This window comes from Urocampus carinirostris, chromosome 11, assembly GCF_059441175.1.
Source record: "Urocampus carinirostris isolate Australia breed hairy pipefish chromosome 11, RoL_Ucar_1.0, whole genome shotgun sequence".
Classification (NCBI taxonomy): Eukaryota; Metazoa; Chordata; class Actinopteri; order Syngnathiformes; family Syngnathidae; genus Urocampus; species Urocampus carinirostris.
The window spans coordinates 42877674-42903444 of NC_142359.1; the positions used below are offsets into that span (position 1 = coordinate 42877674).

Below are 25771 nucleotides of genomic sequence, written 5' to 3' on the forward strand. Positions count from 1 at the left end.
TCTCCGATGTCATCACCCTCAGCACAGGCTCCCCCCAAGGCTGTGTCCTGAGCCCCTTGCTGTTCACCCTGATGACACACGACTGCGTCCCTTGGTCAGCCACAAACCACATCGTGAAGTTTGCGGACAACACAACAGTGGTGGGCCTCATCAGGGACGACAACGACTTGGCCTACAGAGAGGAGGTGGAGCAGTCGGTGGGCTGGTGCAGGGACAACAGCCTGGTCCTGAATGTTGACAAAACTAAAGAGATCATTATCGACTTCAGGAAAAACCAGCCCAACCAAGCCCCACTTCTCATCAACAACAAGGCTGTGGAGGTTGTCAGTAGCATCAAGTTCCTAGGGCTGCACATCACAAACAAACTCACCTGGTCCGTGAACACTGCATCACTGGTGAAGAGGGCACAGCAGCGCCTGTACCTCCTGCGGAGGATGAGGAGAGCCCACCTGCCCCGACCCTCCCTCATCACATTCTACAGGGGCACCATAGAGCGTATCCTGACCAGCTGTATCTCTGTGTGGTGTGGAAGTTGCAGCGCTTCCGACTGGGGTACTGTGAGGAGGGTGACAAGGACAGCAGAGAAAATCATCGGGACTTCTCTCCCCTTCACTCAGGACATTGGCCAGAAGCGCTGCCCATCCCAAGCCAAGAACATTAGCAGGGACCCCTCTCACCCCCATCATGGACTGTTCACACTGCTAGCCTCTGGGAAGAGGTACTGCAGTGTGTGGTGCAGGACCACCAGGTTCCACAATAGTCTTGACTCCCTGGCCATTAGACTGTTAAATGGTCAATCAAACACATAGTAAATCTAAACTGCAGCTAATCTGTACATCTGTTGGTTTTGTTTGACTTTATTGCACTACTGGCAGTTCTTTATAGCTAAACACTCCTTGCACAGTGTTCTTCTCTGCACTATTCGTACTACAGTGTTATTGTTACTGTTTACCTGTCTTGTTTACCTGACTGCCCATTTTGCACATCTGTTTAGCTGCTCCTCTTGCACTGTTTGCACTACTATAAAATACTATATATAGCCATAATTATTTAGTATAGTAAATTTGGCTCCTTCAACGTTTCTGTGGGCGGAAATTAAAAACGCCCTAAGACAACAGACCTAAAATGACTTATTATTAATTACACAATGTCCCTTTATGTCCGAGGCAAGCAGGGGCACTGCAACCTCAAATTTTAAAAACACTTCAAGCCAAAGTTATTCAATGGGTTTCACGTTTTTTAACTCACCGTTCCTTTAAGTTCAGGCAAATTTGGCTCTTTCAAAATTTCTGTGGGCGGATATTAAAAACGCTCTGGGTCAATGGACCTAAAATGACTCATTATTAATTACACACTGTCCCTTTATGTCCAAGGCAAGTAAGGGTATTTCTGAGGCACTGCAACCTCATATTTGAAAAAGACTTCGATCCAAAGTCATTCAATGGTTTTCACGTTTTTTACACTCACTGTTCCTTTAAGTTCGGACAAATTTGGCTGTTTCAGCGTTTCTATGGGCAGAAATTAAAAACGCCCTAAGTCAATGGACGTAATGAGACTTATTTATCAATCCAAAAATAGGAAGCCCGTCTTTTGTATCTGTGATGATGAGAGTCTTTTTACTTGTTACCATTGATAATAATCCACTTAACAGATATGATATGCTGGAAATGGTCAATATTTAAGAAATCTCTTATCTTTGAATTCACATATTCCAAGTTTGACACTTCTGATACAGAACCCAATTCTTTCTCATGTGCAAAAATTTCATTTGTGTGACTATGAACACTTTCTACCACTTTACTGTGACCTACAAGAGATTTGCAAACATTTTTGTAGTTTAATTTTGAAGACCACTTTTTAAAAAATTGATGCTCCGACTCAAATCTCATACACATGTGCCTTGTTAAGGGACCCAGCGCCTCAATTTGTGAAGGGAAATGCAACATATAATGCTGCTTTGGTGTTATATTGTTCTCAGGGAACAGCTCCTTGAATGTTTTAAGGTGCTTCTCTATCATCACCCTAAGTTTGTGAAGGGTTTCCCTAAATAGTAGAGGAGCAAAGAGGATCTTGGTTATCTGAATCAACTCTAAGATGAATTTAACATGGCTATGGTCCTTGATACTATTCAAAATATAAGGAAGTATCTTCAAAAGTATCAGCATCTGCCCAGAAGACTGTTTAAGTTTTGTTGTCATTAGATGTCATTGTACTGACACTGATTGGGCATGGTTTGTCTTTTATATCACTGGGTGAATATCTAAAACAATTTATACCTGAATTAATAGCGGCGCTGCCAAGAGCGGCTGCCTTTTCCAGCTGCCCTGTTGTTTTATTGTCTGCTCCTATCTTCGGTGTTTTTTCTTCCCGTTTTGACAACTACACTATGGATTACTTCTATCCTATGGACATGGGTTTCAACGCACAAGAAATGCGTGTATTTCAACTCCTTGCCCTGAGGAATTCTCGTGCCGGCGTGATGAAGGGGCCCATGGTGGAAGAAAAGCCGAAGCTAGCGAAGCGGCTAGCGGCGTTATAAGTCTTCGGTACCATCCGTAATCATGGTAAATGCGAACTCACGACCAAATAGGATCATCGAGTGCTTTTTGAAAACATCGAAGCGCACAGGGAGCGCAGTTGCTGTGTTTTGCGGAAACGTGGCTCACGTTTAGCATTCCGGACGCTAACGTGTAGCCACCCGGAGCCACCTGGAGAAATCCGGCTTCAACGTCGCTAAACAGAGACATGAAAGCCGGGGGGAATCGGAGAGGAGGCGGACTTGCTAACACGAGGTGGTGTATCCCTGGATTCTCACAAAGAAAAGATTTCCATCTGCCGCAGGAATGTCGAACTTTTGGACTGGCGTGACGTCATCCACTCCGCTACAAGCACCCTCGGGCATCATGTTAATCTGTTAATAAACAACGGGGTAGACTGCTGGAAGTGTGAATTTCCCTACGGGGATGAATAAAGTATATATCTATCTATCTATCTATCTAATATAATCCAGATCAATCTCTCCTGACAAAATTAGGAATTTTAATACACATTTAATTTCTAGGGGCACAACACCCTCAAGCATAACGTGCATTATATCTTGAGGAGTTTGCTGGATAAGGTCATATGCTGTAAAATCTGTAAGTTTACTCCTCCTGTTAATACCAAAGGTAGTCTTAAGAACATTTTTAACGTGGTCTGTTCTGGCCCTCTCTATTTCTGTACACCAGGGGTCCGGAACCTTTTTTGCTGAAAGAGCCGAAAAAACCCAAATTTTAAAATCTAATCCTAGGAGAGCCATATGTATATTTTAATACCAAAAACAGCTAAATGGAAGAGGAAAATCAACGAGTTTATAGTATAATAAGACAGAATTTATTTTGAACAACATTGTAAGTTAATAACAAAAACTAACAATTATTTATAATTATAACAATCAACTGGTCTGCAGGCTGAGGTTTTATTCATATCTGTCCATGTTTACTTGCCCGCTCTGCTTGTTCACCGCTGTCTGAGGCCCTCAGGTCAGCAATTTCTTATCTAAATCGAAGAAGACCAACAATATATATATTATAATAAGACTCTGTTATAACACGTTGTTCAAAATCAAATTAAAGGGATTTATTGATAAGAAAAGTACTTCTGACTTACTATTAATGCGACTTTTGGTGTTGCATGGTTTTGCTGATGGCTTTGTAGTCCGGTTGGTAGGTGGTGAGGTTCAGCTTCATGCAGGCGTTTAGGCTTCCATCTTTTAAACGTGATCGCAGGTTGGTTTTGATGTGTTTTAGGTGTGAGAACGACTGTTCGCATGCATATGTAGATCCAAACATGGTCAATACAGCAAGACTCACACGCTGCAGTGTTTTGTACGTGACGGGAAGCGCGTTCCAGGTTTTGACAATCAGCTGGTCTGCGCGCTGAAGTCTGTCCATGTCTGTCCATTTGTGTTTGCCTGCCAGCTCTGCTTGTTCTCGTGCAAGGGTTTCCAAATCTTCATTCAGTGACTTGAACTTATTAACCCACATGTCTGTGGCCTTCAGGTCAGCAACTTCTACTTCAAAATCTCTGACAGAGACATTGGGGATGAAACTCAGGTTTACTTTGTCCAAATCACACTCGTGCGGATGAGTGATGAATTGAAAAAGACTAGTGTGCTCACGGAAGTCCCCAAAGCGTGCTTTGAATGACGTCAGGAGAGAAGATGTGAAAACTGCGAGCTGATGGAGATCAAAATGTTCAGGGGAGTCACTTGCTGTGCACTCATCTTTAAATACTTTCAGTTTTTCAAAGTGTAGTAAACGACCAGTCTCAATATCCGCAGTAAAGATTTCCAGCTTGTTTTGAAATGCAAAGACTGCCTGTTGAAGGGATAAGACTGTATTTCCAATGCCTTGCATTTTCACATTGAGATGGTTCAGATGTCCAGTCATGTCCACAAGATAATAAAACTTGAGGAGCCACTCAGTGTCCGCTAGCTGGGGATACTCGATGCCTTTCATTTGAAGAAAAGTCCGTATTTCGCTCAGGCAAGCTGCAAAACGGCTAAGCACCTTCCCTCTTGACAGCCAACGCACATTACTGTGCAAAACAAGACCGGGATAATTATTCTCCACTTCATCCAACAGTGCTTTAAACTGGCGATCGTTTAAAGCTCGGGCAACAATAAAGTTGACCACCCGAATGACCAGTGACATCACGTCATCAAGCTGCTTGTCACACATTTGCGCACAAAGTGCCTCCTGATGTCGAATACAGTGGAAGCTGAGGATGGGTCTGTTCTCCTGCTCACGAAGCAGCGCTACAAATCCTCTGTTTTTCCCCACCATGCACGGAGCACCATCGGTACACACAGAAATAAGTTTATCCATTGGTAGATTCTTTTCATTTGCAAACTCCATGAAAGACTTGAATAAATCCTCTCCTCTTGTCGTCCCTTTTAGTGGCAAAACGGCAAGACTTTCCTCACGCAGCGAGTCACCGTCAACATAGCGTGCAATAATACTGAACTGGGATAAATGACTGACATCTGTTGATTCATCCAAAGCGAGGGAAAAAAACTCTGCTGCATTTATGTCATTCACTTGTTTTTCCTCCACTTGTTTCGACATCATGATGGCACGATCGTGCACAGTTCTTGCTGAAAGAGGCATATCTTTTATCCGTTTGATTATTTTATCTTTATCCTTAAAGTCGTCAAAAAGCTCGTTGGCCACATCAAGCATGAATGATTTGGCATAATCGCCATCTGTAAACGGCTTCCCGCTCCTCACAATTGCTAAAGAACCAGCAAAGCTAGCAGAGTTAAAATCACCTTGTTTGGCACATACACGGAGCTGCTGCTGACTCGCCTGGACTGTAGAAAGTAGTTCTTGACAGGCCTTCTTTCTCTTGTCTCCCACTGGATATTTCGCTGAAAATGTGGCATGGCGTGTGTCGAAGTGTCTCTTTATATTTGTCCGTTTCATCGAGGAAATTTTATCATTGCATATAAGACACACTGCACAACCTGCTCTCTCAATAGAGGCAAATTGCTCTGTCCATTCCTGCTGAAACGTACGGTAATCTTCATCGCTTTTCCTTTTCGTCATCTTGATTAGAAGGGTTCCCCCTGCATAAAAAAGCTAACCAAAAACGAAAGGAAATATTTCTTCTTTGCTTCAAAATGACTTGTGCAGATTGTTGTAAATTATCAATTAAAATTAGACTTTCCGGGTAGCGGACCTTCCCGCTCACCGGAGAACAAATTGGCTCTTAGCTGCGTGCCTGAACGAAAAGTTGCAGGTGAAAATATATATAAATTAAAATGTGTGTATTTATTTATTTATTTTTTTGACATGTTTTTTTCTGACTTTATTATTATTATTATTTATTTTGCTAAAGTAACATAATTAGTAAAATTTGTTTCGTTCAGAAATTTTCAGAGAGCCAGACGCCGTCATCAAAAGAGCCATATATGGCTCGCGAGCCATAGGTTCCCGACCCCTGCTGTACACTGTCTCATGTGATTTTCTAACGTTCTCATGGTAAAACTCTTTTCATCAAAATTGTTCTGCATGGTCTCAAAATCACATTCAAAATGCCTACATTCACTGAAAGAGAACCCAACTCCAGACTTAAACCCAGCCAGTTCATGCTGAGCAAGAGTATCGCCACAAAAAACTGAAAACTGTTGCAAAAAACTACCTCACACGTATGTAAAATGGTACTCACGTACATGCTGTCTGCACTATGTTTGTTCACTGCTCAAACAGACACCGCGCACAAAAAAAAAAACAAAAAAAAAACTTAAAACTCGGGCCAACACTACCTCATACGAATATAATGTTACTCATGTCTTGTTCTTGCACATGTCGACTGCACTACGTTTAATGCTCAAATTGCACAATGTCTGACCATTTCCTGTTTCATGCTGACTATTTTTGCACTATGATGACTTTGCACCAAATGCAATATTGCACAACCGTTACGATACCAACGTTATCACGACAACCCTGTATGTAACATCCCACATGCCGACATTTCTTGTGTAAATACCATGTAAATTATAACTATAGCCTTATCCCCCTTGTCTTATAACATTATCTTCTCTGTTCCTTTATCTTCTTGCTCATACCTCACTATGAATGTGTAAAACTGGAGTGTCATGCCCAATTTCGTTGTCACAATATGTTAGCCCATTTGTAACAATGACAATAAAGGTATATTCTATTCTATTGTATTCTATTCTATATTCTATATAGATATTACTGCACCATGTATAATTTGACCTGTCCCAATTTTGACACCATTGTACAATTCTTTTAAATCCTTTTCAATGCGTTCTAAAATAACATCAACACCTGCTTGTGCAATGTCCTTAGCTTTGGCAATAGCAAGTAGTCATATAGCAGCCAGTTTTGACCTAAACTTGGGGTCTATGTTTCCTAGTGTATAATAAAACATGAGTAACTTGTTCACAGAAGTATGCGGTCCAAGAGGGTTACATAAGTCTATCTCATCAGAATACAATGTCAACTGTAAAGCAGTGGGCTTCGATGAAAATACGGATGACTTTTGAAAAGGCTACCATCCACTATGTTACAGAGAAATCCATCTTTGTTACAATTCTCTGGAGGAGTACTGGCCATACCGTGTATTCTTGGGTTGGACAACAGCTGCTCTAGGCTCTTGATGAGGGGAACATAGAAAAAAAACCTTGTTTTTAAGTTTAAGAACCCATGAAGAACCTCTCTTAACTTTACACAGTCTTTGGGATATTACAACCTCCTCCGCTTCAACTGGGGTAAAATGTTCCTTAATGGTTTGGTCTTGCATGAATGTTGTGGTCAACATGGAGAATGGATCTGGAAAGTCATCAAATGTTGCCAGAGCCTCATGCCGTAGATGTTCTATGTTGTCTGAATGGCCAGTGTCAAAAATGTCTTTTACTCTTTCATTCAAGGTTTCTACAAGATGAAATTGAAATTGTTGTACTTCTGACACAATGCTGTTTATATTCCTCTGTAGAGAGAGAGAGTGAGAGAGATCTCATTTGATAAGATCAATCAACTACAGCACAAGTAATGTGATTGGGTAGAGGGGTCACGAAACAGAAGCGTTTGTCAATATTTTAATAAGAACCATTTTAATCTGCAAACCAGGCTTAATGTCTAAAACCACAACCTTGTCCTTTAATCAGTAAATTCTCAAGAAAAGTGCAAAATATGACGGCAGTAGTATCAGAATCAGAATACTTTATTAGCCCTGAAGAACAATTCAATTTCAAGTAGTAAGTATTTTTGTATGGTCACAAATATTTTTGATATTAATGTGACAATATGATTTCTCCTCACTCTAGAAAGTGTCTACTAAATGCATATAGCCTACCCGAGACAGACAACATGTTTCACGAATATCCACAGTGAAGGCAGCTGCACGTCTGGACAAGTCCTGTTAAAATAAATATATTCAGCCTTATGATAACTACAGTGGGACCTCGGTTATCCCGGTTAATGGGGACCAAAACCACCCGCGAAAAGTGAAAATCTGCGAAGTAGCGACGCCCCTTCAAAAATGCTTGAGAAAAAAATAAAATCATATTTTATTTCATCATAATTATTTTTTAGGCCCGCAAAGCTCTGAATCCGCGAACGTCGAAGCGAGAAGTAGCGAGGTCCCACTGAATTTTGCCCTTCAAATCATCAAACTATTAGTCTTGACGTTAATGATATATTCTTAATTCCAAAATGAACATTTACCTGTCATGATTACCCAAGTGGAGTCACCTGGGGTAATCATGTGGCGCGCTGGAATGTGCTTCCTGATTGGTCAATGCTCCCCTTTTAAACGCGTTACGCGGAGAACTCCTGGTCGGAGGATTAACTTCTGTACCCCGTAAGACTCTCCCGATTACCTGCTTTCTTGTTTACCTGATTCTGCCTCCCTGCCTCCGATTCGACCTGCTTCCGTCCACGCTACGATCGTCTCTTCAGTCCCGGTAAACTCGACCTGCTTCCGTCCACGCTACGATCGTCTCTTCAGTCCCGGTAAACTCGACCTGCTTCCGTCCCACGCTACGCTTGGCTACGTGTCCCGAAGCTGTCTTCACGGCGTTGCTGCTGACGTTCGACGGTCATCGCGTCTCCCGCTAACCCTGTACGCTTCCCCCAAATAAAGAAATGTACGAACGCTCTGGGGTCTCCTGCTCTGTTCTGGTCTTCCGTGACAGAATCCTCCGACCAGAATGGACCCCGCGTTCGTACATTTGCCCCCTGACCACTATCAAAGCCTGAATCAGCAGCGCAATTCACCTTCAGAATGCGCAGTTCGGCAAGTCCTTTCCGACATGGCGAAATTGGCTGAGGCACCTCCGGCCGTATGCCTGCCTGTTCGACTCCCATGCCTGCCTGTTCGACTCCCATGCCTGCCTGTTCGACTCCCATGCCTGCCTGTTCGACTCCCATGCCTGCCTGTTCGACTCCCATGCCTGCCTGTTCGACTCCCATGCCTGCCTGTTCGACTCCCATGCCTGCCCTGAGTCTGCCTGTACTGATTTTGTCCCGTCTTTCCTCTCCTGTCTTGTCTGTTCCCTTTCCGCTCCCCGGAGTCCGACTCTTCTGAATCTGACCCCCCTGAGTCTGGACTCTTCTGAATCTGACCCCCCTGAGTCTGGACTCTTCTGAATCTGACCCCCCTGAGTCTGGACTCTTCTGAATCTGACCCCCCTGAGTCTGGACTCTTCTGAATCTGACCCCCCTGAGTCTGGACTCTTCTGAATCTGACCCCCCTGAGTCTGGACTCTTCTGAATCTGACCCCCCTGAGTCTGGACTCTTCTGAATCCGACCCCCCTGAGTCTGGACTCTTCTGATTCTGCCTGTCCTGATCTGCCTGTGTTTCCCTGTGACGTGTCTTGGGTTAAATTTATTTTTATTTTTTTTCCTGGGGAACTTCTGGAGCCGTTCCTTGAGGGGGGGGTTCTGTCATGATTACCCAAGTGGAGTCACCTGGGGTAATCATGTGGCGCGCTGGAATGTGCTTCCTGATTGGTCAATGCTCCCCTTTTAAACGCGTTACGCGGAGAACTCCTGGTCGGAGGATTAACTTCTGTACCCCGTAAGACTCTCCCGATTACCTGCTTTCTTGTTTACCTGATTCTGCCTGCCTGCCTCCGATTCGACCTGCTTCCGTCCACGCTATGATCGTCTCTTCAGTCCCGGTAAACTCGACCTGCTTCCGTCCACGCTACGATCGTCTCTTCAGTCCCGGTAAACTCGACCTGCTTCCGTCCCACGCTACGCTTGGCTACGTGTCCCGAAGCTGTCTTCACGGCGTTGCTGCTGACGTTCGACGGTCATCGCGTCTCCCGCTAACCCTGTACGCTTCCCCCAAATAAAGAAATGTACGAACGCTCTGGGGTCTCCTGCTCTGTTCTGGTCTTCCGTGACATTACCCACATCTCTCCATAACTTAACACTATATGATTTCCGTGCAGTGGACTTTTTAAATATTGTTTTCGGGTGCATCAGAATAGGCCTATATCTGACGAGAACATAAGTTATGTAGGATATTGTCATGTTCCAACAAACATGCAAATCATGTCAAAAGTACAAATGACATGAACAAAATAGCCTATGGTCATATTTTAGCAGCTAAGTTCAACTTATTGTTTAGCAATAAACAGAACTAGCTGTGGGAGCCTGGATTTAGCTTAACATGTCAGAACAAGTCACACTAATTGAACTGCTTAAAAAAAGCCAAATTGTTGTACTTTGTCGCTTTCAATATGAGAGCTTACATGTTCCTTGATAGTTGGCTGAGTATCGTGGACTCGCTCTTGGTTTGGCATTCTGGCGCACTCACAATGGAAAGCATCTTTTTGCGAGAAGGCGGCCTGATTGCAATTTGCATCATCGCAAGTCACAGTACTTGAGGTCGACTCTTCAATTTGGTTGCCGGTGGGTGTAATACAGTTTGAAAATATTGCTGTATCGAACCTCTCACCTCCAACACAGCCTGTGCGAAACGGCACACACTGCATGGGCGTCCATTGGCCATATATGAAGCATGCCTCCGTTTGATGTGATCGTAAAACGAATTGAATACTCGGTACTGTTCTCTGCATTCATCAATTCCACAAATTGCAAGACAGTTCCTATTACGTCCGTGGGCTATATTAATGTGACTTAGGAGTGCCTTCAAAGTCAACGCAATAAATGCAAAACAAATAAGGCAGCGCCATCCACCCATGTCTGCTACAGCATTACTGTAATAAAATCGAGTGTGGTTGTGATAATGGTGTTGCATACGTTAGGTCAGGGGTCGGGAACCTATGGCTCGCGAGCCATATATGGCTCTTTTGATGACGGCATCTGGCTCTCTGAAAATTTCTGAACGAAACAAATTTTACTAATAATGTTACTTTAGCAAAATAAATAATAATAATAATAAAGTCAGAAAAAAACATGTCAAAAAAAAATAAATAAATACACACATTTTAATTTATATATATTTTCACCTGCAACTTTTCGTTCAGGCACGCAGCTAAGAGCCAATCTGTTTTCCGGTGAGCGGGAAGGTCCGCTACCCGGAAAGTCTAATTTTAATTGATAATTTACAACAATCTGCACAAGTCATTTTGAAGCAAAGAAGAAATATTTCCTTTCGTTTTTGGTTAGCTTTTTTTATGCAGGGTGAACCCTTCTAATCAAGATGACGAAAAGGAAAAGCGATGAAGATTACCGTACGTTTCAGCAGGAATGGACAGAGCAATTTGCCTTTATTGAGAGAGCAGGTTGTGCAGTGTGTCTTATATGCAATGATAAAATTTCCTCGATGAAACGGTCAAATATAAAGAGACACTTCGACACACGCCATGCCACATTTTCAGCGAAATATCCAGTGGGAGACAAGAGAAAGAAGGCCTGTCAAGAACTACTTTCTACAGTCCAGGCGAGTCAGCAGCAGCTCGGTGTATGGGCCAAACAAGGTGATTTTAACTCTGCTAGCTTTGCTGGTTCTTTAGCAATTGTGAGGAGCGGGAAGCCGTTTACAGATGGCGATTATGCCAAATCATTCATGCTTGATGTGGCCAACGAGCTTTTTGACGACTTTAAGGATAAAGATAAAATAATCAAACGGATAAAAGATATGCCTCTTTCAGCAAGAACTGTGCACGATCGTGCCATCATGATGTCGAAACAAGTAGAGAAAAAACAAGTGAATGTCATAAACGCAGCAGAGTTTTTTTCCCTCGCTTTGGATGACTCAACAGATGTCAGTCATTTATCCCAGTTCAGTATTATTGCACGCTATGTTGACGGTGACTCGCTGCGTGAGGAAAGTCTTGCCGTTTTGCCACTAAAAGGGACGACGAGAGGAGAGGATTTATTCAAGTCTTTCATGGAGTTTGCAAATGAAAAGAATCTACCAATGGATAAACTTATTTCTGTGTGTACCGATGGTGCTCCGTGCATGGTGGGGAAAAACAGAGGATTTGTAGCGCTGCTTCGTGAGCAGGAGAACAGACCCATCCTCAGCTTCCACTGTATTCTACATCAGGAGGCACTTTGTGCGCAAATGTGTGACAAGCAGCTTGATGACGTGATGTCACTGGTCATTCGGGTGGTCAACTTTATTGCTTATTATACTATAAACTCGTTGATTTTCCTCTTCCATTTAGCTGTTTTTGGTATTAAAATATACATATGGCTCTCCTAGGATTAGATTTTAAAATTTGGGTTTTTCGGCTCTTTCAGCAAAAAAGGTTCCCGACCCCTGCGTTAGGTGCTAGTTTCCGCCTTTTTTTCGCGCTCGATAATTCCATATCAAAACAAGAGGGATGCCATTTACAATGCAAGTGACTGGCCCGTACGGTGTCCTTACTAAAATTGGATAGTCTTTACTTCGAAACACAAATTTAATATGTATAAATGAGCACACTATATTTTTTCCTTGAGATAGTTAATAGATTTTGTTTAATAATTGTATAGTGCGTTCCTTTATATGGTTCCGCCCATTTATTCGGACCTACTTGGACTCGCTCATACAATCCCAACGTTCGACGAACTCCATTCGGTAATTTGACTTCAAGAGAAGTGAAATACTTTTACAATTAAAAGGTTTGTTTGTTTGTTGTCTTAACGTTTAACAAGAAACAATGTGATTAAGAATAAATTATTTTTCTCAACGGTATTTATGCGTAGTTAACGTTTTAAATATACGAACGTTTTGTAAGGCGTTTGCTTGAGTCTTGAGCTAACCCCTTACAAAACGGTCGTTGATTTAAACCGTTTACTATAATATATAACGTTAAAACTATTCAACATTACGACAAGAGCCCTGTACCAATCTAAGCGACCAGGATTACATGTTACACAGTTTCTCTCTTTGTTCAGCATGAATATAAATTCATATATCCACACATGCATATCCTGCTTTAGCTTAACATTGGGTCGATTGATAATCAATGATTTATTAATTAGGTTGATTAACTTAAACTATTTTGCTAAAGTAAGAGTAGTAATGAACTTATTTGGGTAATTGTAAACAAGGTATAATGCATCAAATTAATTGTTTAAATTTTAACAGAAGCATGAATGCCCCAGAAAAATTTGACCAGGTGGCAAAGGACATTCTAGCAGGTAAGAATGATGTCATATTTTACTATTTAACAAATTACATTGGGTTTGGTTGTCACATGATCCATGGTACAACTATTGGTGGCTCATAGCCTGGGTAGGGATTCCGTTTTGCACTTTAGCCTTACCCCAGCTACAAACAGGCTTTTCTCCTGTTGATCAGTCCTGTTCAAAGTTGTGCATGACAAGGGCTTGGTCTGGCATTTGCCAGGCAAGGGGTGTACCACAAAAATTCCTAACCAATTCTCAATCTTAGAGGAGATTGAGTTGTGGTCTGGCTTTAGCCACAGCAAGGTACATCATTCAATTACCGTGGATGGCCAGATGTAGATATGGGTCTGGATATTTAGACTATGAATTAATTGGACAAGATGTTGACAATTGAATGCACACAATTCTTACTGTAGCAATATCAACAGCACGCTACTTGCACATCACACACAGCTTAACTGTATAGCACTAGTCTTAAACCAACACTGGGTGATTTATCTTATTTTATGTAGACTTCAAATGTTTGGATAAAAACATATCAGCATTAATATAGTAATCTTTGCTGCATGTTGAACACTCATCCACACTCAAGTTTACTGGATAGGTTCCACGGGTATTGTATGTCTTTGCCCCGCTCAACTTTTTCTCAGTTCGTTTTGCTTTACTCATAATATTTCTGTAATAGTTTCTTATGAAATATGCGTTTATTCAGTACTACAAAATTTAGAGATATTGTGCTGCTGTCTCTATTATGACCTACATGTCTTAACCTCTATGCATGTTGAAACAAGAGTTTTAGGTAAAGGAACGTAACAGTGCCAGAACTACATAATCCCTGGATTATTCTTAATCAGTTGTCATTATTCTTCAATTCATTTTCCTCTGTCTCTATTTGTCACACAGTGGCACAAATTTATGCAGATGCTCTGCACACACTTTCAGACCTTTTTCCAGGGCCTGAACATTTTCTTAGGAGAAAATCCATTTGGAATGTTGTGCATCCTGAGGTATGACAAACTTGTCTCATTGTCCCTTGAGATTTTCTTAAAACACCATCTCAGCAAGGGTAAATTTGTCTTCTTTTCATGGATTTATTCACAGGAGCAGGCCTCATCCAGCAACCAACACCCAACAAACGACGATACCAACAAAGGGGAAAGTCCAGCCAAAACCATACAACTTCCGAGCCTCCGATATGTTATTTACACAGATAGTGAATTAGAGCATGTTAGAAAACACTATTTTGAAATGAAAAAAATTGGACGAGGAGGAGAGTGTGTGCTCTAGAGAGCTGTCTTGTAGGCTCATTCGAAATACAGTGACTAACATGGTCTCTACATTGAGGGCCTCGACCGTCGAAGACTTCATAAAATACTCTACCAAAGAAGACCTGCAGTCAATGGCAAGGAGACTTGTTTTGTATTACCCAATGTTGTCCGATAAACTGGATCTACAACGTCGATGGGTAAGCAAGCATTTCAACATGTAATCATTTCATCACAATATGAGTGAAAGAGTACAATGACTTGGTGATTGGAATCTTTTGTTGTCATTATTTATTATATGAATTGATGAAATGGATATAGTCAGCCACTTAATTTGACTGATGGGAATTTGTTTCCAGTCTCAGACAATATGGGAATTGGGGTCTAGATAGTATGCTGTCTATCTTATCTATAGACAAGTAACTAAGTTTGATAAACGTATTGATATCTTGGAACAAAATGGTTCTGTATTAACATCTTTTCCCTTGCACACTCTTAACCAACACAAGTAAATGGATTGTTTGTCTTTGTTAGTCCATGTGTTGTCCTAAATGTTTCTGTTTACTCATGGTCTTTATATTTCATGTTTCAGTTCAAACTCTTTAAGCAACTGAACAAGAGGTTGCAAAACATCAGGACTCCACGCAAAACCCAGGGGGCTACACCAGCAAGGGGAAAAAAGAGACGCCTTCAGTTTAGCGCCACAGAGAAAGAAGATGAGGGGGATTTTGACTCCAGCACTTCCACTGTCATTGTCTCCCCAAGCTGCAGTAGCACCATCAGCAACCCAGAAAATGAAGGGGACCTCCAAGTCATAACCAGCACTCCAGCAAAACAAGCTGATGCTCTTGGTAATTGTATAAAAAAAATGTGGCATTCTCAATGGAGTAGACCCATTCATTGAAATTACACAAAATACAAGATAAATCAGCACTGCACATCGTTCTACTTCTTTTAGGAGGGCACAGACAAAATCTCCAGCTTTTATTCAGGGATGTGATTTTTCCGCTAATTCGCGGAATTCCACTTTTTTTATCTCCAAAAATAAAATTTTAAGATTTCCGATTTTTTAATTGGTAAAAAAAACGATTTCGTCTCTACAGCATTCCATTTTAGTGTTTCCGTAACTGAAATGAAACGTACTTGCGATTGGTTGAAGTCTCCGTGTTGACCAATAAACGCGCTTGTTATAAAGGCGTAGGAGTATGCCATTGTTCATTTCTCACACGTTTTTGCCGAGTGTTTAAAGAAAGATGTCCGAGATCGAACGCAAAGATGCTCCGCGAGGTAAAGAAATTGATAAGATCGTAAAAAACAAGTTTCGATCGGACTGGTTGGAGAAGGAATTATCTACAAATGTTGGAAAGAAGACTGTGACGAATTTGTTCAGTGACTTTATTCGGAAGATCGATCGTGCCGGGAAAGCGCTTTGCATTTGATGCCATGATACCATTGTCTATGGTGGGAGAGGTTTCAAAGCTCTTGAAAGTCACGCAAAGAGCAAAAAACACGTGAAAGAACTCCAGTCAAGAACAACAAATTATTCCATCGCTGGTAGTTTCGGTGCCCAAACGAAAACTCCAAAACTTTAAGGCCTCGATCCCTTATTGACACCACAAATGGAAGCGGTAATAGAGAGACGTGATCCACCCCAATAACTTGTACCAGTTGCTGATAGAGTCGTGAATTTTGAGGTAGGTGGTAAACTTTTCAAATTTATTTGACAGTTTTCCCCTCTTTTTCGAAAATATTATAACGTAATAAAAATGGCCATAAATATTTAACAATTACAATAATAGATTTTCATGTGTACATTACACCAACACTTTACTGTAGGGCCTATACTTATTGTACTTTCATTTATAGATAACATCTTCTGCTATAACAAAGACATTTGTGGTCTGTTCTAATATGAGTTACTTTTCATTTGGTCATGATACAATTATTTCTTCATGAAATTTGAACTCTTCAACATGATTTATGTGTTAACTTAGTAATCACATGAGTTAGATATGATGATATTCTCAGTGATAGTTTTTAAAAGCAAAGGCAGTCCAATGTTTTTTAATGTGACTGATTTTGAGTTGACTTAAACTGTAATTTTATATGGGATAGTTCAAAATACATTGAAAATTGATGCTGTTGTTTTGTCTATTTCTTTGTCATCTGAGTGCATTGAAAGTACTTAAAAAAACGTAAAACCCATGAGCTCCGGGGGGCTTCGCCCCACTTGTCCCCCCACCAGGGCACTGCCCTGGACCTAGCTGGGTGCCCGCGGCCCCCAGACCCCCGCCTAATTTTCAGATAATTTCACTTTGGTCAAATCACATCCCTGTTTATTGAAATTTTCAACTGGTGGGCTGAACGAAACAGGAAAAAGCAGAAAAGAACAAGGCCAGGCACCAAAAAACTCAAAAATACTATTTTTTTTACAAGGGGGGTGAAAATCTTGACCTTGTAATTTTTGCCTTTTCCTGTTTCTATTCAAGTAATATTAATGAATGTCTTCATTAGATGTAGTGAACATTTTGTCTTTGTTCCAGTAGAAACAGTAGCATGAATAACATTAGCAAGAAGCAAATAATTTTGACCTCAACTGTGTTGTGATATTTTCTTTGACCTTTTTAGAATGTAGGCAGGACAGCCGCATGGCCCAGGCTAAACACTACACAACTCTGCAGGAGCTATATCGCAATACCAAACAGAACAAAGCTGATGTGGCACAACTTCTTGACCTTGAGTTTGAGGGGAGGAGGGCCTTCATTGATTTGGACACAATAAGGGAACAAGACAGACCGGCAAAAATATTGGAGGCATAGCCATGCTTTAGAGACATTGACCATGTAAGTATGATCACAATTCACACTTTGATTCTGTTGAACAGTGAAATTGTTCTTTTGAACATTGGATGCATACTGCTTTGATACATTAAATAGCTGTTTCGACCCCACTTACATGCAGGAAAACCTTTCATGTATTTTCTCTGAAAAAAAAAAACGAGCAATCTGGTTTTATTTCTGCATGTAGACAGGGAAAACGGCATTTATGCATTGTGATGTGATTTTTTTCCTTCTTTAGAATATCTGATAGTCCATCGGTTTCGCAAGTTATTTGCAACACACCTGTCTATTAGCGTTTTATCATCAGTGTGAATGGAATTATTTTCACAAATGGAGGAGGGGAAGGGGGAACATAGGTTTTCAGAATACCTCTCTACATATAATTGTCGTTTTCAAGTGATGCTTTAACTACTATGTGTTGGATATTTCCATACAACATTTCTGTGTGTCTTCCCCACCAAAGGTTCTTGATGAACTAAGACAAATAATAGACAAGAACAACTCCAACTTCGTGCAAGAGCTGAGGGAGCGGTGGGTCGAATTCAAATCTAGATTACGCTTCTATGGGGTTTACAAGAGGGCAATGAAACCTCCAATGTCACTTTCAGCTGGTAAGGACAGCCAACGTAATACCAATAGAATCTGTACCTTTGTTTGTTTCTGTATACTGAGAGACAAATATTTTTTTTTTTTTTTTTTTTTTTTTAGAGGAGCAAGCAATAAACCTCTTGACCATGCTGCCAGCTCTGTTCCCTTCTAATGTTGCTGTGCCCAAGAAGATGATATCCACCTTTGAAGCGCTCATTCATGTTCTTCTGTTAAGTCACAAATTTTTACATAAGTGCATACTAAACTTTCTCAAATATGGCTGCTCCTTTTGTTGGTCCTCTATTCTGTTCATACTAAATTGTCATGTTTAGTCGGGGAATGGAGGGATGTGATTGCTGTCCTACTGATGTTGTGTTTTTCTGTTAAGCCCACAGAGGACCCCGAGACGTTCCTGAACAGAAGGCCACTCACCACACCACTCCTTTTGGTGGATGAAAATCTCGACTCCTTTCTCTGCCTTGGAACCGAAGCAATCCCATCACCCAAAAGGTAACTAGGGGATGCAGTATTCTACATAATTGCATACTATTATGTATTAAATATGACCTACCCTAAATGTGTGGCCTCTGTTCTTTCCCTTCTACAAACTGAGGTCCTGGGGGACTCAATCCATGACAAAGATGCCACACCAGCTTTCAAACGAGCAAGAAGTGATTGGATGGCCTTTTTTGCATAACTTTGTATAATGCTGCCTCCCCTCGGGAACACACCCACATACCCAGCCATGTACGTACTTTGAGAACTTTTTCTGTTATAAAACATTTGTGACCCCTTACGCTTTGGCCTCTCAGTCTCCCTGTAAGTGTGTGTTTTAATTGCCTTGTTTTGAGTTTAAGCATTGATTTAAAAAAAAAACCCAACTGATGTTCTTAAAATTAGACAAAAAATAATGTTTGCAGTTCTCTTTTAGAAATTGGTAACTTGCACTCTACTGTATATCCTGTAGGCAAAAAAATGTGTTGTCTGTTTGACAGTTCACTGATACATGTGTAAGTGATAACTTTGATTTACAGTTCGCCAACAAACGTTTCAGGATCTTGTCAAGAAAATTTGTATTTCTGTTACTGGTATGTCAATTGTGTTTTGTGATAATGACAAAGGTTTGTGGTTTGCCAATAAAATGGTAATTTTCACATTAAAACTATTTTTGCATTTGTATAATATATCGAAACGTAGAGAATTTCTTGAAACAAGACTTTCTCGCCTAAGATTTTTATTACTTATTACAAGCAAATTTATCTTGTTTTTGACCCATTTTCTAATTTATTTCCAACTTAATACAAGAATATTGATCTTGTTGTAACCTTCTTGCCAACTACTTTTGAGCAATCCTGGCTTAAACCCAGTTTGTTTCTAAACAATAATTCTCCAAAACAAGCACAGATATCTTAAAATGAGACAAAAAAAAACTTGACAAGTACACTTAATAGTATTACTGCATATAATAACATTTTTAGGTATCTTATTTTCTTTTCTTTTTTTCTTGTTTCAAGAAAACTTTATGAGTTGGATTTTCTTGCTGCACTGGCAGATAATTTTGCTTGAAACAAGTAAATTTCCTGCAATAGTGGCTAGATTTTCTTGTTTTTTTAGAGGCAGTTTTTGCAGTGTTGACGAGTTATGTTAATGGGTAACTGCTAAAGAGTGATTCAAACGGCTAAATGCTAACTTCATGCAAAAATTTTTTGGTAATGGCAATATTGTAACGAATTAATATTTAAAAATTATGCTAATGGCCTCATTTGATGAGTTATGTTAACGGATACATGCTAAAAAGTGATGCTAACGGCTAAATGCTAACTTCTTCATGCTGCAAAATTATTCTAATGCTAACATGCTAACGACTCAGCAAATTGAATGGGCTCAATGCATTCCGGATGGGCCATTTAAAATCAAACGGCCCATTCTATTTGAAGATGTATATTTCAAAATTTTTTAAAGTGTAATAACAGTGTTATTACTATGGTTTTTACCATGAACGTGTTTTTTAGACCTCCACAAGGCATATCCTTGTTGCTAACGGTTGTGGGCCCATCTCAAATGAACTTGCCAGTACCGGTGTGGGGGGTCAGAGTCCCCCCACATAACCAAGTAAAAAATAACAGAAACATCTCTCTGAGCTAAAAACTTTATGCTAACTCATAATGCTAACAACCGGGGTTATATATACATACCGGGATCATCTTCCAGATCAATCACAACTCTTACAATTGCCGCGGGAATTGTCTAGTTGTGTAATTGTAATCCTGTGCAGTCCTTGTCATGATTGCCGAAGTGAAGACACCTGTGGCAATCGTTTGGCGCGCCGGAGCGCGCTCTCTAATTTGCTGACGTTCACTTCTTAAGCGGTCAGCGTCCAGACAAGGACGTCCGATTGTACTCCTGTGTTCCTGTGTGTTTCGCCAGATTAGCAAGTACCAAAGACTACTCTCCTGTTTTGATTCCTGCCTTCGGTTCCGACCTGTTTCTGCCCCACGTTTACGAGCTACTCTCCTGCCCTGCCATCGACCTCCCCGCTAAGACGTATTGATTCTGCCTACCTGTCACGGGACTGCCGTCCGTCCGATCGCTGCGAACCTTCAGCTCCCGCTAAGAGAAGTGCGACTTCCGCGTCACGAAGCGACCTGCTCCCCACAATCAACGATCACTGGATCGTGGGTGCCAGCTTACATCTCTTTTCAAATAAAACTTAGAAAACTAACGCAATTGGGTTCCCGTCTCCGTTCCTGGTTCCTGACAGTCCTTTAAAACATTTTTGTGATTAAGGGCTTTATAAATGAATCTGACTTGACTTGACAAGGCTTAAAACACACTTATATTATAAATCATAAGAATGACCTATATTCCATTTTGACAGTATCTGTGTACTGTTTGTTAATGCTACATCCATTGCAACCCGGTCAACCTTTTTATTTTAAATTTTCATTCTTCATTATATATTGTACTTTTCTTTTTTTAAATTAAAAAAAAAAAAATAACGTGACAATTTGTTAATGCAACATCCATTACAGCCTCGTCATTCTGGAAGGGGGATTACCTCATTTGCGGTACCTTCTCAAGTTTTCTTCATTTTCCTCATGCTGAGATATTTGAGTTTTTCCTTGCCCTAATGGAGGTTTAAATCAGATGGTGCAATGATAGTCTGTATTTTGCAATAGTCTGATCCCTGCAGCCCTTTGAGACTACTTGTGATTAAGGGATATATAAAAAACATTACTTGACTTGACCTGATTGATTTTAAATTGATTGGACTTCATCCATGTCGAGGCCCACTTTATTTTTGGTCATTTGCCATTGTGGGATAAAAACTCATTGTTAACCCTTACTTACCTTTAGTGCTCTGTTTAAAGGAGGACATCTTGTGGCCCCAAAACATTTTAGATAGAAAAAAAAGAGTGTAGGAGAGAAAGAGAGAACGAGTGAGAGAGAGAGAGAGAGAGAGAGAGAGAGGGGGGGTTGTCGTGGGGGGAATGAGCGGCAGTTTAGGGAATGATGCTAATGGCTAACGGATTAAAGCAGCAAATCCAGGTAGTTTGCGCAACCCTTCACCTTTGCGTGTGAAACCTTTCTAAAGGACACTAAGAAGGGTTTGACACACAGTTTTGGACATGGCAGACGTACCAAAGCTTGTAAAAATCGGCATTTCGCTGAAATTGCTCCCGAACAATACCGCTGTCTACTTCAAATCCGACGGGGCCCGCTTTGGACAAACTCGAACCATTGGACTGCTCACCGGTGTTATGCCGAGAAACGCATCCCTGCCGAGATTTGCATCCCCTCGCAAATCACTTTTGAGCAGGTAACGTGTTCATTTTGCAAATCGCTCGTATTTAAACTGTTATGCACTCTGCCATAAAGCTTAATTCAGCATAATAAGCTTTACGTAGAGTGCATAACAGTCCTCAAAAATGATTTATATACGGTGTACATTACTGTTCGATTACATTCCCAACAAATACAAAGACTGAATGGTTTAAGTTGTATTACATTCCCAAAAAATGCAAGACGAAGTGGTTTTGGTAAATCGAAATGACGGTTAAACCCGGAGCAGTCGAGGCGACGTAGGTACACCCCCATTTCATGTTTTCCCTTTATTTTTTAGATTTGTTGGGTTGGTGATCGTTTATATGTGATTTATTGATCGAATCATATGACAGATGTATCGCGAAATAGTCAGTAGAACAACGCAGACACATCTGGGTCATGCTCAGACCTGAGTCTCATAGGAGCAGTGTCATTTGGGTGCCCTAAGCACAAATGCTTTATGGTGCCCCCCATCACCACCACACAAAAAAAATGAAATTGAAGTTCTCAGTGCAATTTTTTTAGTCATAAAACACCGCAACAAACACGAGAATTAAATGAGAAATGTTCCTTGTGTTTCTTTTGGATTAATAGGGTGAGGACGTTTTCATTTGTTATTTTTAAAATGTTGTTTTAACATGCTTTGTATGTGATTTGTGTTAGTAATTTACTGCTGTTAAAATAATATTTTACATAGACAGTGGTTAGCGCAGTGGTTAGCGCGTGTGCGGCACAGTTCTAAGGTCTTGGGAACATCCTGTGTGGGTTCAAATCCAGCTACCGGACTTACTGTGCGGAGTTTGTATGTACTCCCCGTGCTTGCGTGGGTTTCCTCCGGGCACTCCGGTTTCCTCCCACATTCCAAAAACATGCATTTCAGGTGGATTGGCCGGTCCAGATTGTCTCTAGGTGTGAATGAGCGAGCGAATTGTCTGACCCTGTGTGCCCTGCGATTGGCTGGCAACCAATTCAGGGTGTCCCCTGCCCACTGCCCGATGCCCAGCACCCCCGCGACCCTACTGAGGATAAGCGGTGCAGCTAATGAGATGAGATAGACAACAAATTAATTCGTAATCACTTTATCAGTCCAAAACTTTCACTGACAGTCTGACACTGATAGTGAAAGCACGCCTCCTAGTGATACTTTTCACTATCTGCCCAACTATCTGAGTTTGAGAGCTTTGTTTAGAAAAATGTGATTACCAAACTGTTTAATCTTTTTTTAAATTTCTGTTTTGTTTTTACAATTCGGTTGTATTCTTGCTTTCAAAAAAAATCTAATACGCAGAATAGTTTTCATATTATAGGGCGGTCGCGTGAGACCCGCATCTAAGAGGCCAGTGGGCCGGAGCGGTCACATCTAATAGGCCATATGAGCCAGTGTTATGCCGAGAAATGCATCCCTGCTACCATATCCATTTTTACCTCGTTTTATCTCACTTTTATATCACTTTTCGGGAATGTAGTGGCGAACATATAACCAAAACCTCTTTGTCTTGCATTTGTTGGGAATGTAATACAACTTAAACCATTCCGTCTTTGTGTTTGTTGTGAATGTAATCGAATGGTAATGCACACCGTATACAATACACTTTTGAGCAGGTAACATGTTTATTTTGCCTTTTTCTATTCAAATCGCTTGTATTTAAACTGTTATGCCCTCTATTATGAAGCTTATTTCAGCATAATAAGCTTTACTGTAGAGTGCATAACAGTTCTCAAAAGTGACTCAAAAGTACCAGGGTTGCTGGGGTGCTCGAACCCCCCCCAGCTATCTTTCAGTAGTGGGCAGAGAAAACTATGAACTGATGGCTAGCCAAATTGCATGTCACAGAATCAAGAAACTCACTCGCTCATTCACATCTAGGGACAATTTGGACCGGCGAACTAACTATGCATGCATGTCTTTGGAATATGGGAAACCAGAGTGCCTAGGGAGAATATGCAAACCCCGCGGCACCTGGACTTGAACCCTAAATCTCCGCACTGTGGGTTGTACGCTAACCACCCACTTGCTGTGCCGCCTCTAAAAAAAAAACAGCGCTGATTAAACATTCCACTGGTCCTGTCCCCTAGATGTTGCTGTCATGTGTAGTGCAGACAGAAATGAGTCCCAGGAAGACTACAAACTACGTAGACGGAATGGGAGCAAAAAAACACCTATTTTCTTTCAGCATTTCTCAAAGAAAGTCAAAAAGTAGGGAATATATATACATTAGGGTTTTTTTTTTACTCTAAAGACATATTTTTTGTACCACTCGTTTGGTGAGTGAGTCCCTTAAGCACACCATTGCATCATTTCCTGAGATTCGGCCTGCAACCTCAGTGGAACTGTTTAAATCTAGTTTTAAACACACAATTCTATTCTCTAGTTTATGAATGACCTTTTTATCCTGTTGACAACTTCAGTGTATTATTTGTTATTTCAACATCCATTGCGGCCTGGTCATCCTGGAAGGGGGATTACCTTATGTGCAGTATCTTCTCAAGGTTTCTTTATTTTTGAGTTTTTCCTTGCCCTCATGTAGGTTTCAGATCAGGGGATGGTGTCGTAATAGTCTGGTTTGCAATAATCGGTGGTCTGTGCAGCCCTTGAGACTCCTTATCATCATAGATCAAGGGTTATACAAACAAACATGACTTGAGTTGACTATGTTCTGTCTTGGGTAAGTACAGCCTGAGCGCGCCCGTCCATCTCTCTCCAGACCAACAGATGTTTCCACCAAGCAGTAAATATTACACACTGTCCCTTTAAAATATTTCAAAAAGGTAATCACCTTTTGACTGACAAAGCATTGACTTTTCTGTACTTTCGGGTTGAGTGCCATCTTGTGGGATTTTTCCCGTACTGCAGGTCCGATTGTAAATACATTGAGCCTTTGGAAATGAATGGGCGTCTTAACGAGTTCCCTCCGGTGGCGTTTTTGCGGTACTGCCGCTCACAGAAACACTTTAAAACAATGGAGTTGAATGTGTCTCAAGTTTTTTCACACTGTCCCTTTAAGTTCTGACTAAACGTGACTGTTTTCAACGGTTCCGAGGGCTGCAATTAAAAATGCTTAGAGTCAATTTACGTAAAATTACTTCTTTTTATTTACAGATTGTCCCTTTATGTCCAAGGCAAGCAGGGGTATTTCTGAGGCACTGCAACCTGAAATTTGAAAAAACGCTTTGAGCCAAAGTCATTAAATGGGTTTCACGTTTTTTTCACTCACTGTGCCTTTAATTTTTGACAAAACTTGGCTGTTTCAACTGTTCTGCAGGCAGTAATAAAAACAAAACCCTATGAGTCAATTTAAATAAAAATACTTTTTTCCAATTTAAACATTTTCTCTTTATGGCTGACAAAGCATTGACTTTTCTGATACAAATTCTCCCATACAAATGAATTGGCACCTATTTAACAGTATTGCACTTTTGGGTTGAGTACCATCTTGTGGTATTTTTGCCGTACTGCAGCTCCCGTTGTAAATACATTGAGCCGTTGGAAATGAATGGGCGCCTATTTAACGAGGGCCCTCCGGTGGCGATATTGCGGTGCTGCAGCTCACATTAGAAAAATGCTTTGAGACAATGGAGTTGAATGTGTCTCAAGTTTTTTCACACACTGTCCCTTTAAATTCTGACAAAACTTGGCTGCTTTTAAGGGTTCTGTGGGCACAAATTAAATACAATTTGAGTCAATATAATTTCATGGGACTCAGGTTTGTTCACACGGTGTCCCTTTATGGATAACACCCTTGTGCCCGCCAATAGTGGATGTTCCCGGCTTGTGTTTGGGAACTTGTCGGCCGAACTCCGGGGCTTGTGTTTGGGGACTTGTGCCCGCCACTAGTGGATGTAGACCTGGCTTGTGTTTGGGGACGAGTGGGCCGAGCACCGGGTCTTGAGTTTGGGGACTGGTGCCCGGCACCAGTGGATGTTTTCCCGGCTTGTGTTTGGGGACTAGTGGGCCGAACCCCGGGCTGGTGTTTGAGGACTTGTGCTTGCCACCAGTGGATGTTTTATTATGCATTTCTCAGCCTGAAACGCTCACAGAAACAATCATTTAATAATGACAATAACTTTGTAACCATACATACTAGAATCATAAATCTTGCTTTCCCGGGTTAGAAAACTTGTGAATTGTATATATTTAGTGCAGGA

General features: G+C 41.1%; 1 protein-coding gene, 1 long non-coding RNA gene and 1 pseudogene across 4 annotated transcripts; 1 reads left to right on the forward strand and 2 right to left on the reverse strand.

Annotated features, from left to right (window-relative positions):
* Positions 1-2992: 2992 nt before the first annotated feature.
* LOC148357422 (uncharacterized) lies at positions 2993-7332 on the reverse strand (annotated as a pseudogene).
* LOC148357423 (uncharacterized) lies at positions 3439-3800 on the reverse strand. Its single transcript, XR_015852034.1, has 2 exons — positions 3649-3800; positions 3439-3537 (listed from the first exon to the last, which is right to left on the reverse strand). It is a non-coding gene; the product is annotated as an uncharacterized LOC148357423 (long non-coding RNA).
* Positions 7333-12261: 4929 nt separating the features above from the next.
* LOC148357424 (uncharacterized) lies at positions 12262-20536 on the forward strand. Of its 3 annotated transcripts, XM_088348413.1 has the most exons (10): positions 12262-12597; positions 13067-13119; positions 14011-14114; positions 14209-14572; positions 14965-15223; positions 17001-17215; positions 17676-17823; positions 17921-18310; positions 18414-18547; positions 20228-20536. In XM_088348413.1, exons 4-6 carry the CDS (start codon positions 14435-14437, stop codon positions 17189-17191), a joined length of 588 nt encoding a protein of 195 aa, XP_088204539.1. In that variant the 5' UTR covers positions 12262-12597; positions 13067-13119; positions 14011-14114; positions 14209-14434; the 3' UTR covers positions 17192-17215; positions 17676-17823; positions 17921-18310; positions 18414-18547; positions 20228-20536. The 3 variants fall into 3 exon arrangements, with proteins under 3 accessions (XP_088204539.1, XP_088204538.1, XP_088204540.1); XM_088348412.1 differs by lacking the exon at positions 20228-20536 and having other exon boundaries at positions 18414-18596; XM_088348414.1 differs by lacking the exon at positions 20228-20536 and having other exon boundaries at positions 14050-14114; positions 18414-18596.
* Positions 20537-25771: the final 5235 nt, after the last annotated feature.

Excerpts from the sequence above, each read along its gene's own strand:
- LOC148357424 (XM_088348413.1), top strand. The coding sequence starts at position 14,435 with ATGGTCTCTACATTGAGGGCCTCGACCGTCGAAGACTTCATAAAATAC. Across the intron at positions 14,573-14,964 it reads TGGATCTACAACGTCGATGG|TTCAAACTCTTTAAGCAACT; the intron begins GTAAGCAAGCAT and ends TTCATGTTTCAG. Across the intron at positions 15,224-17,000 it reads AAAACAAGCTGATGCTCTTG|AATGTAGGCAGGACAGCCGC; the intron begins GTAATTGTATAA and ends TGACCTTTTTAG.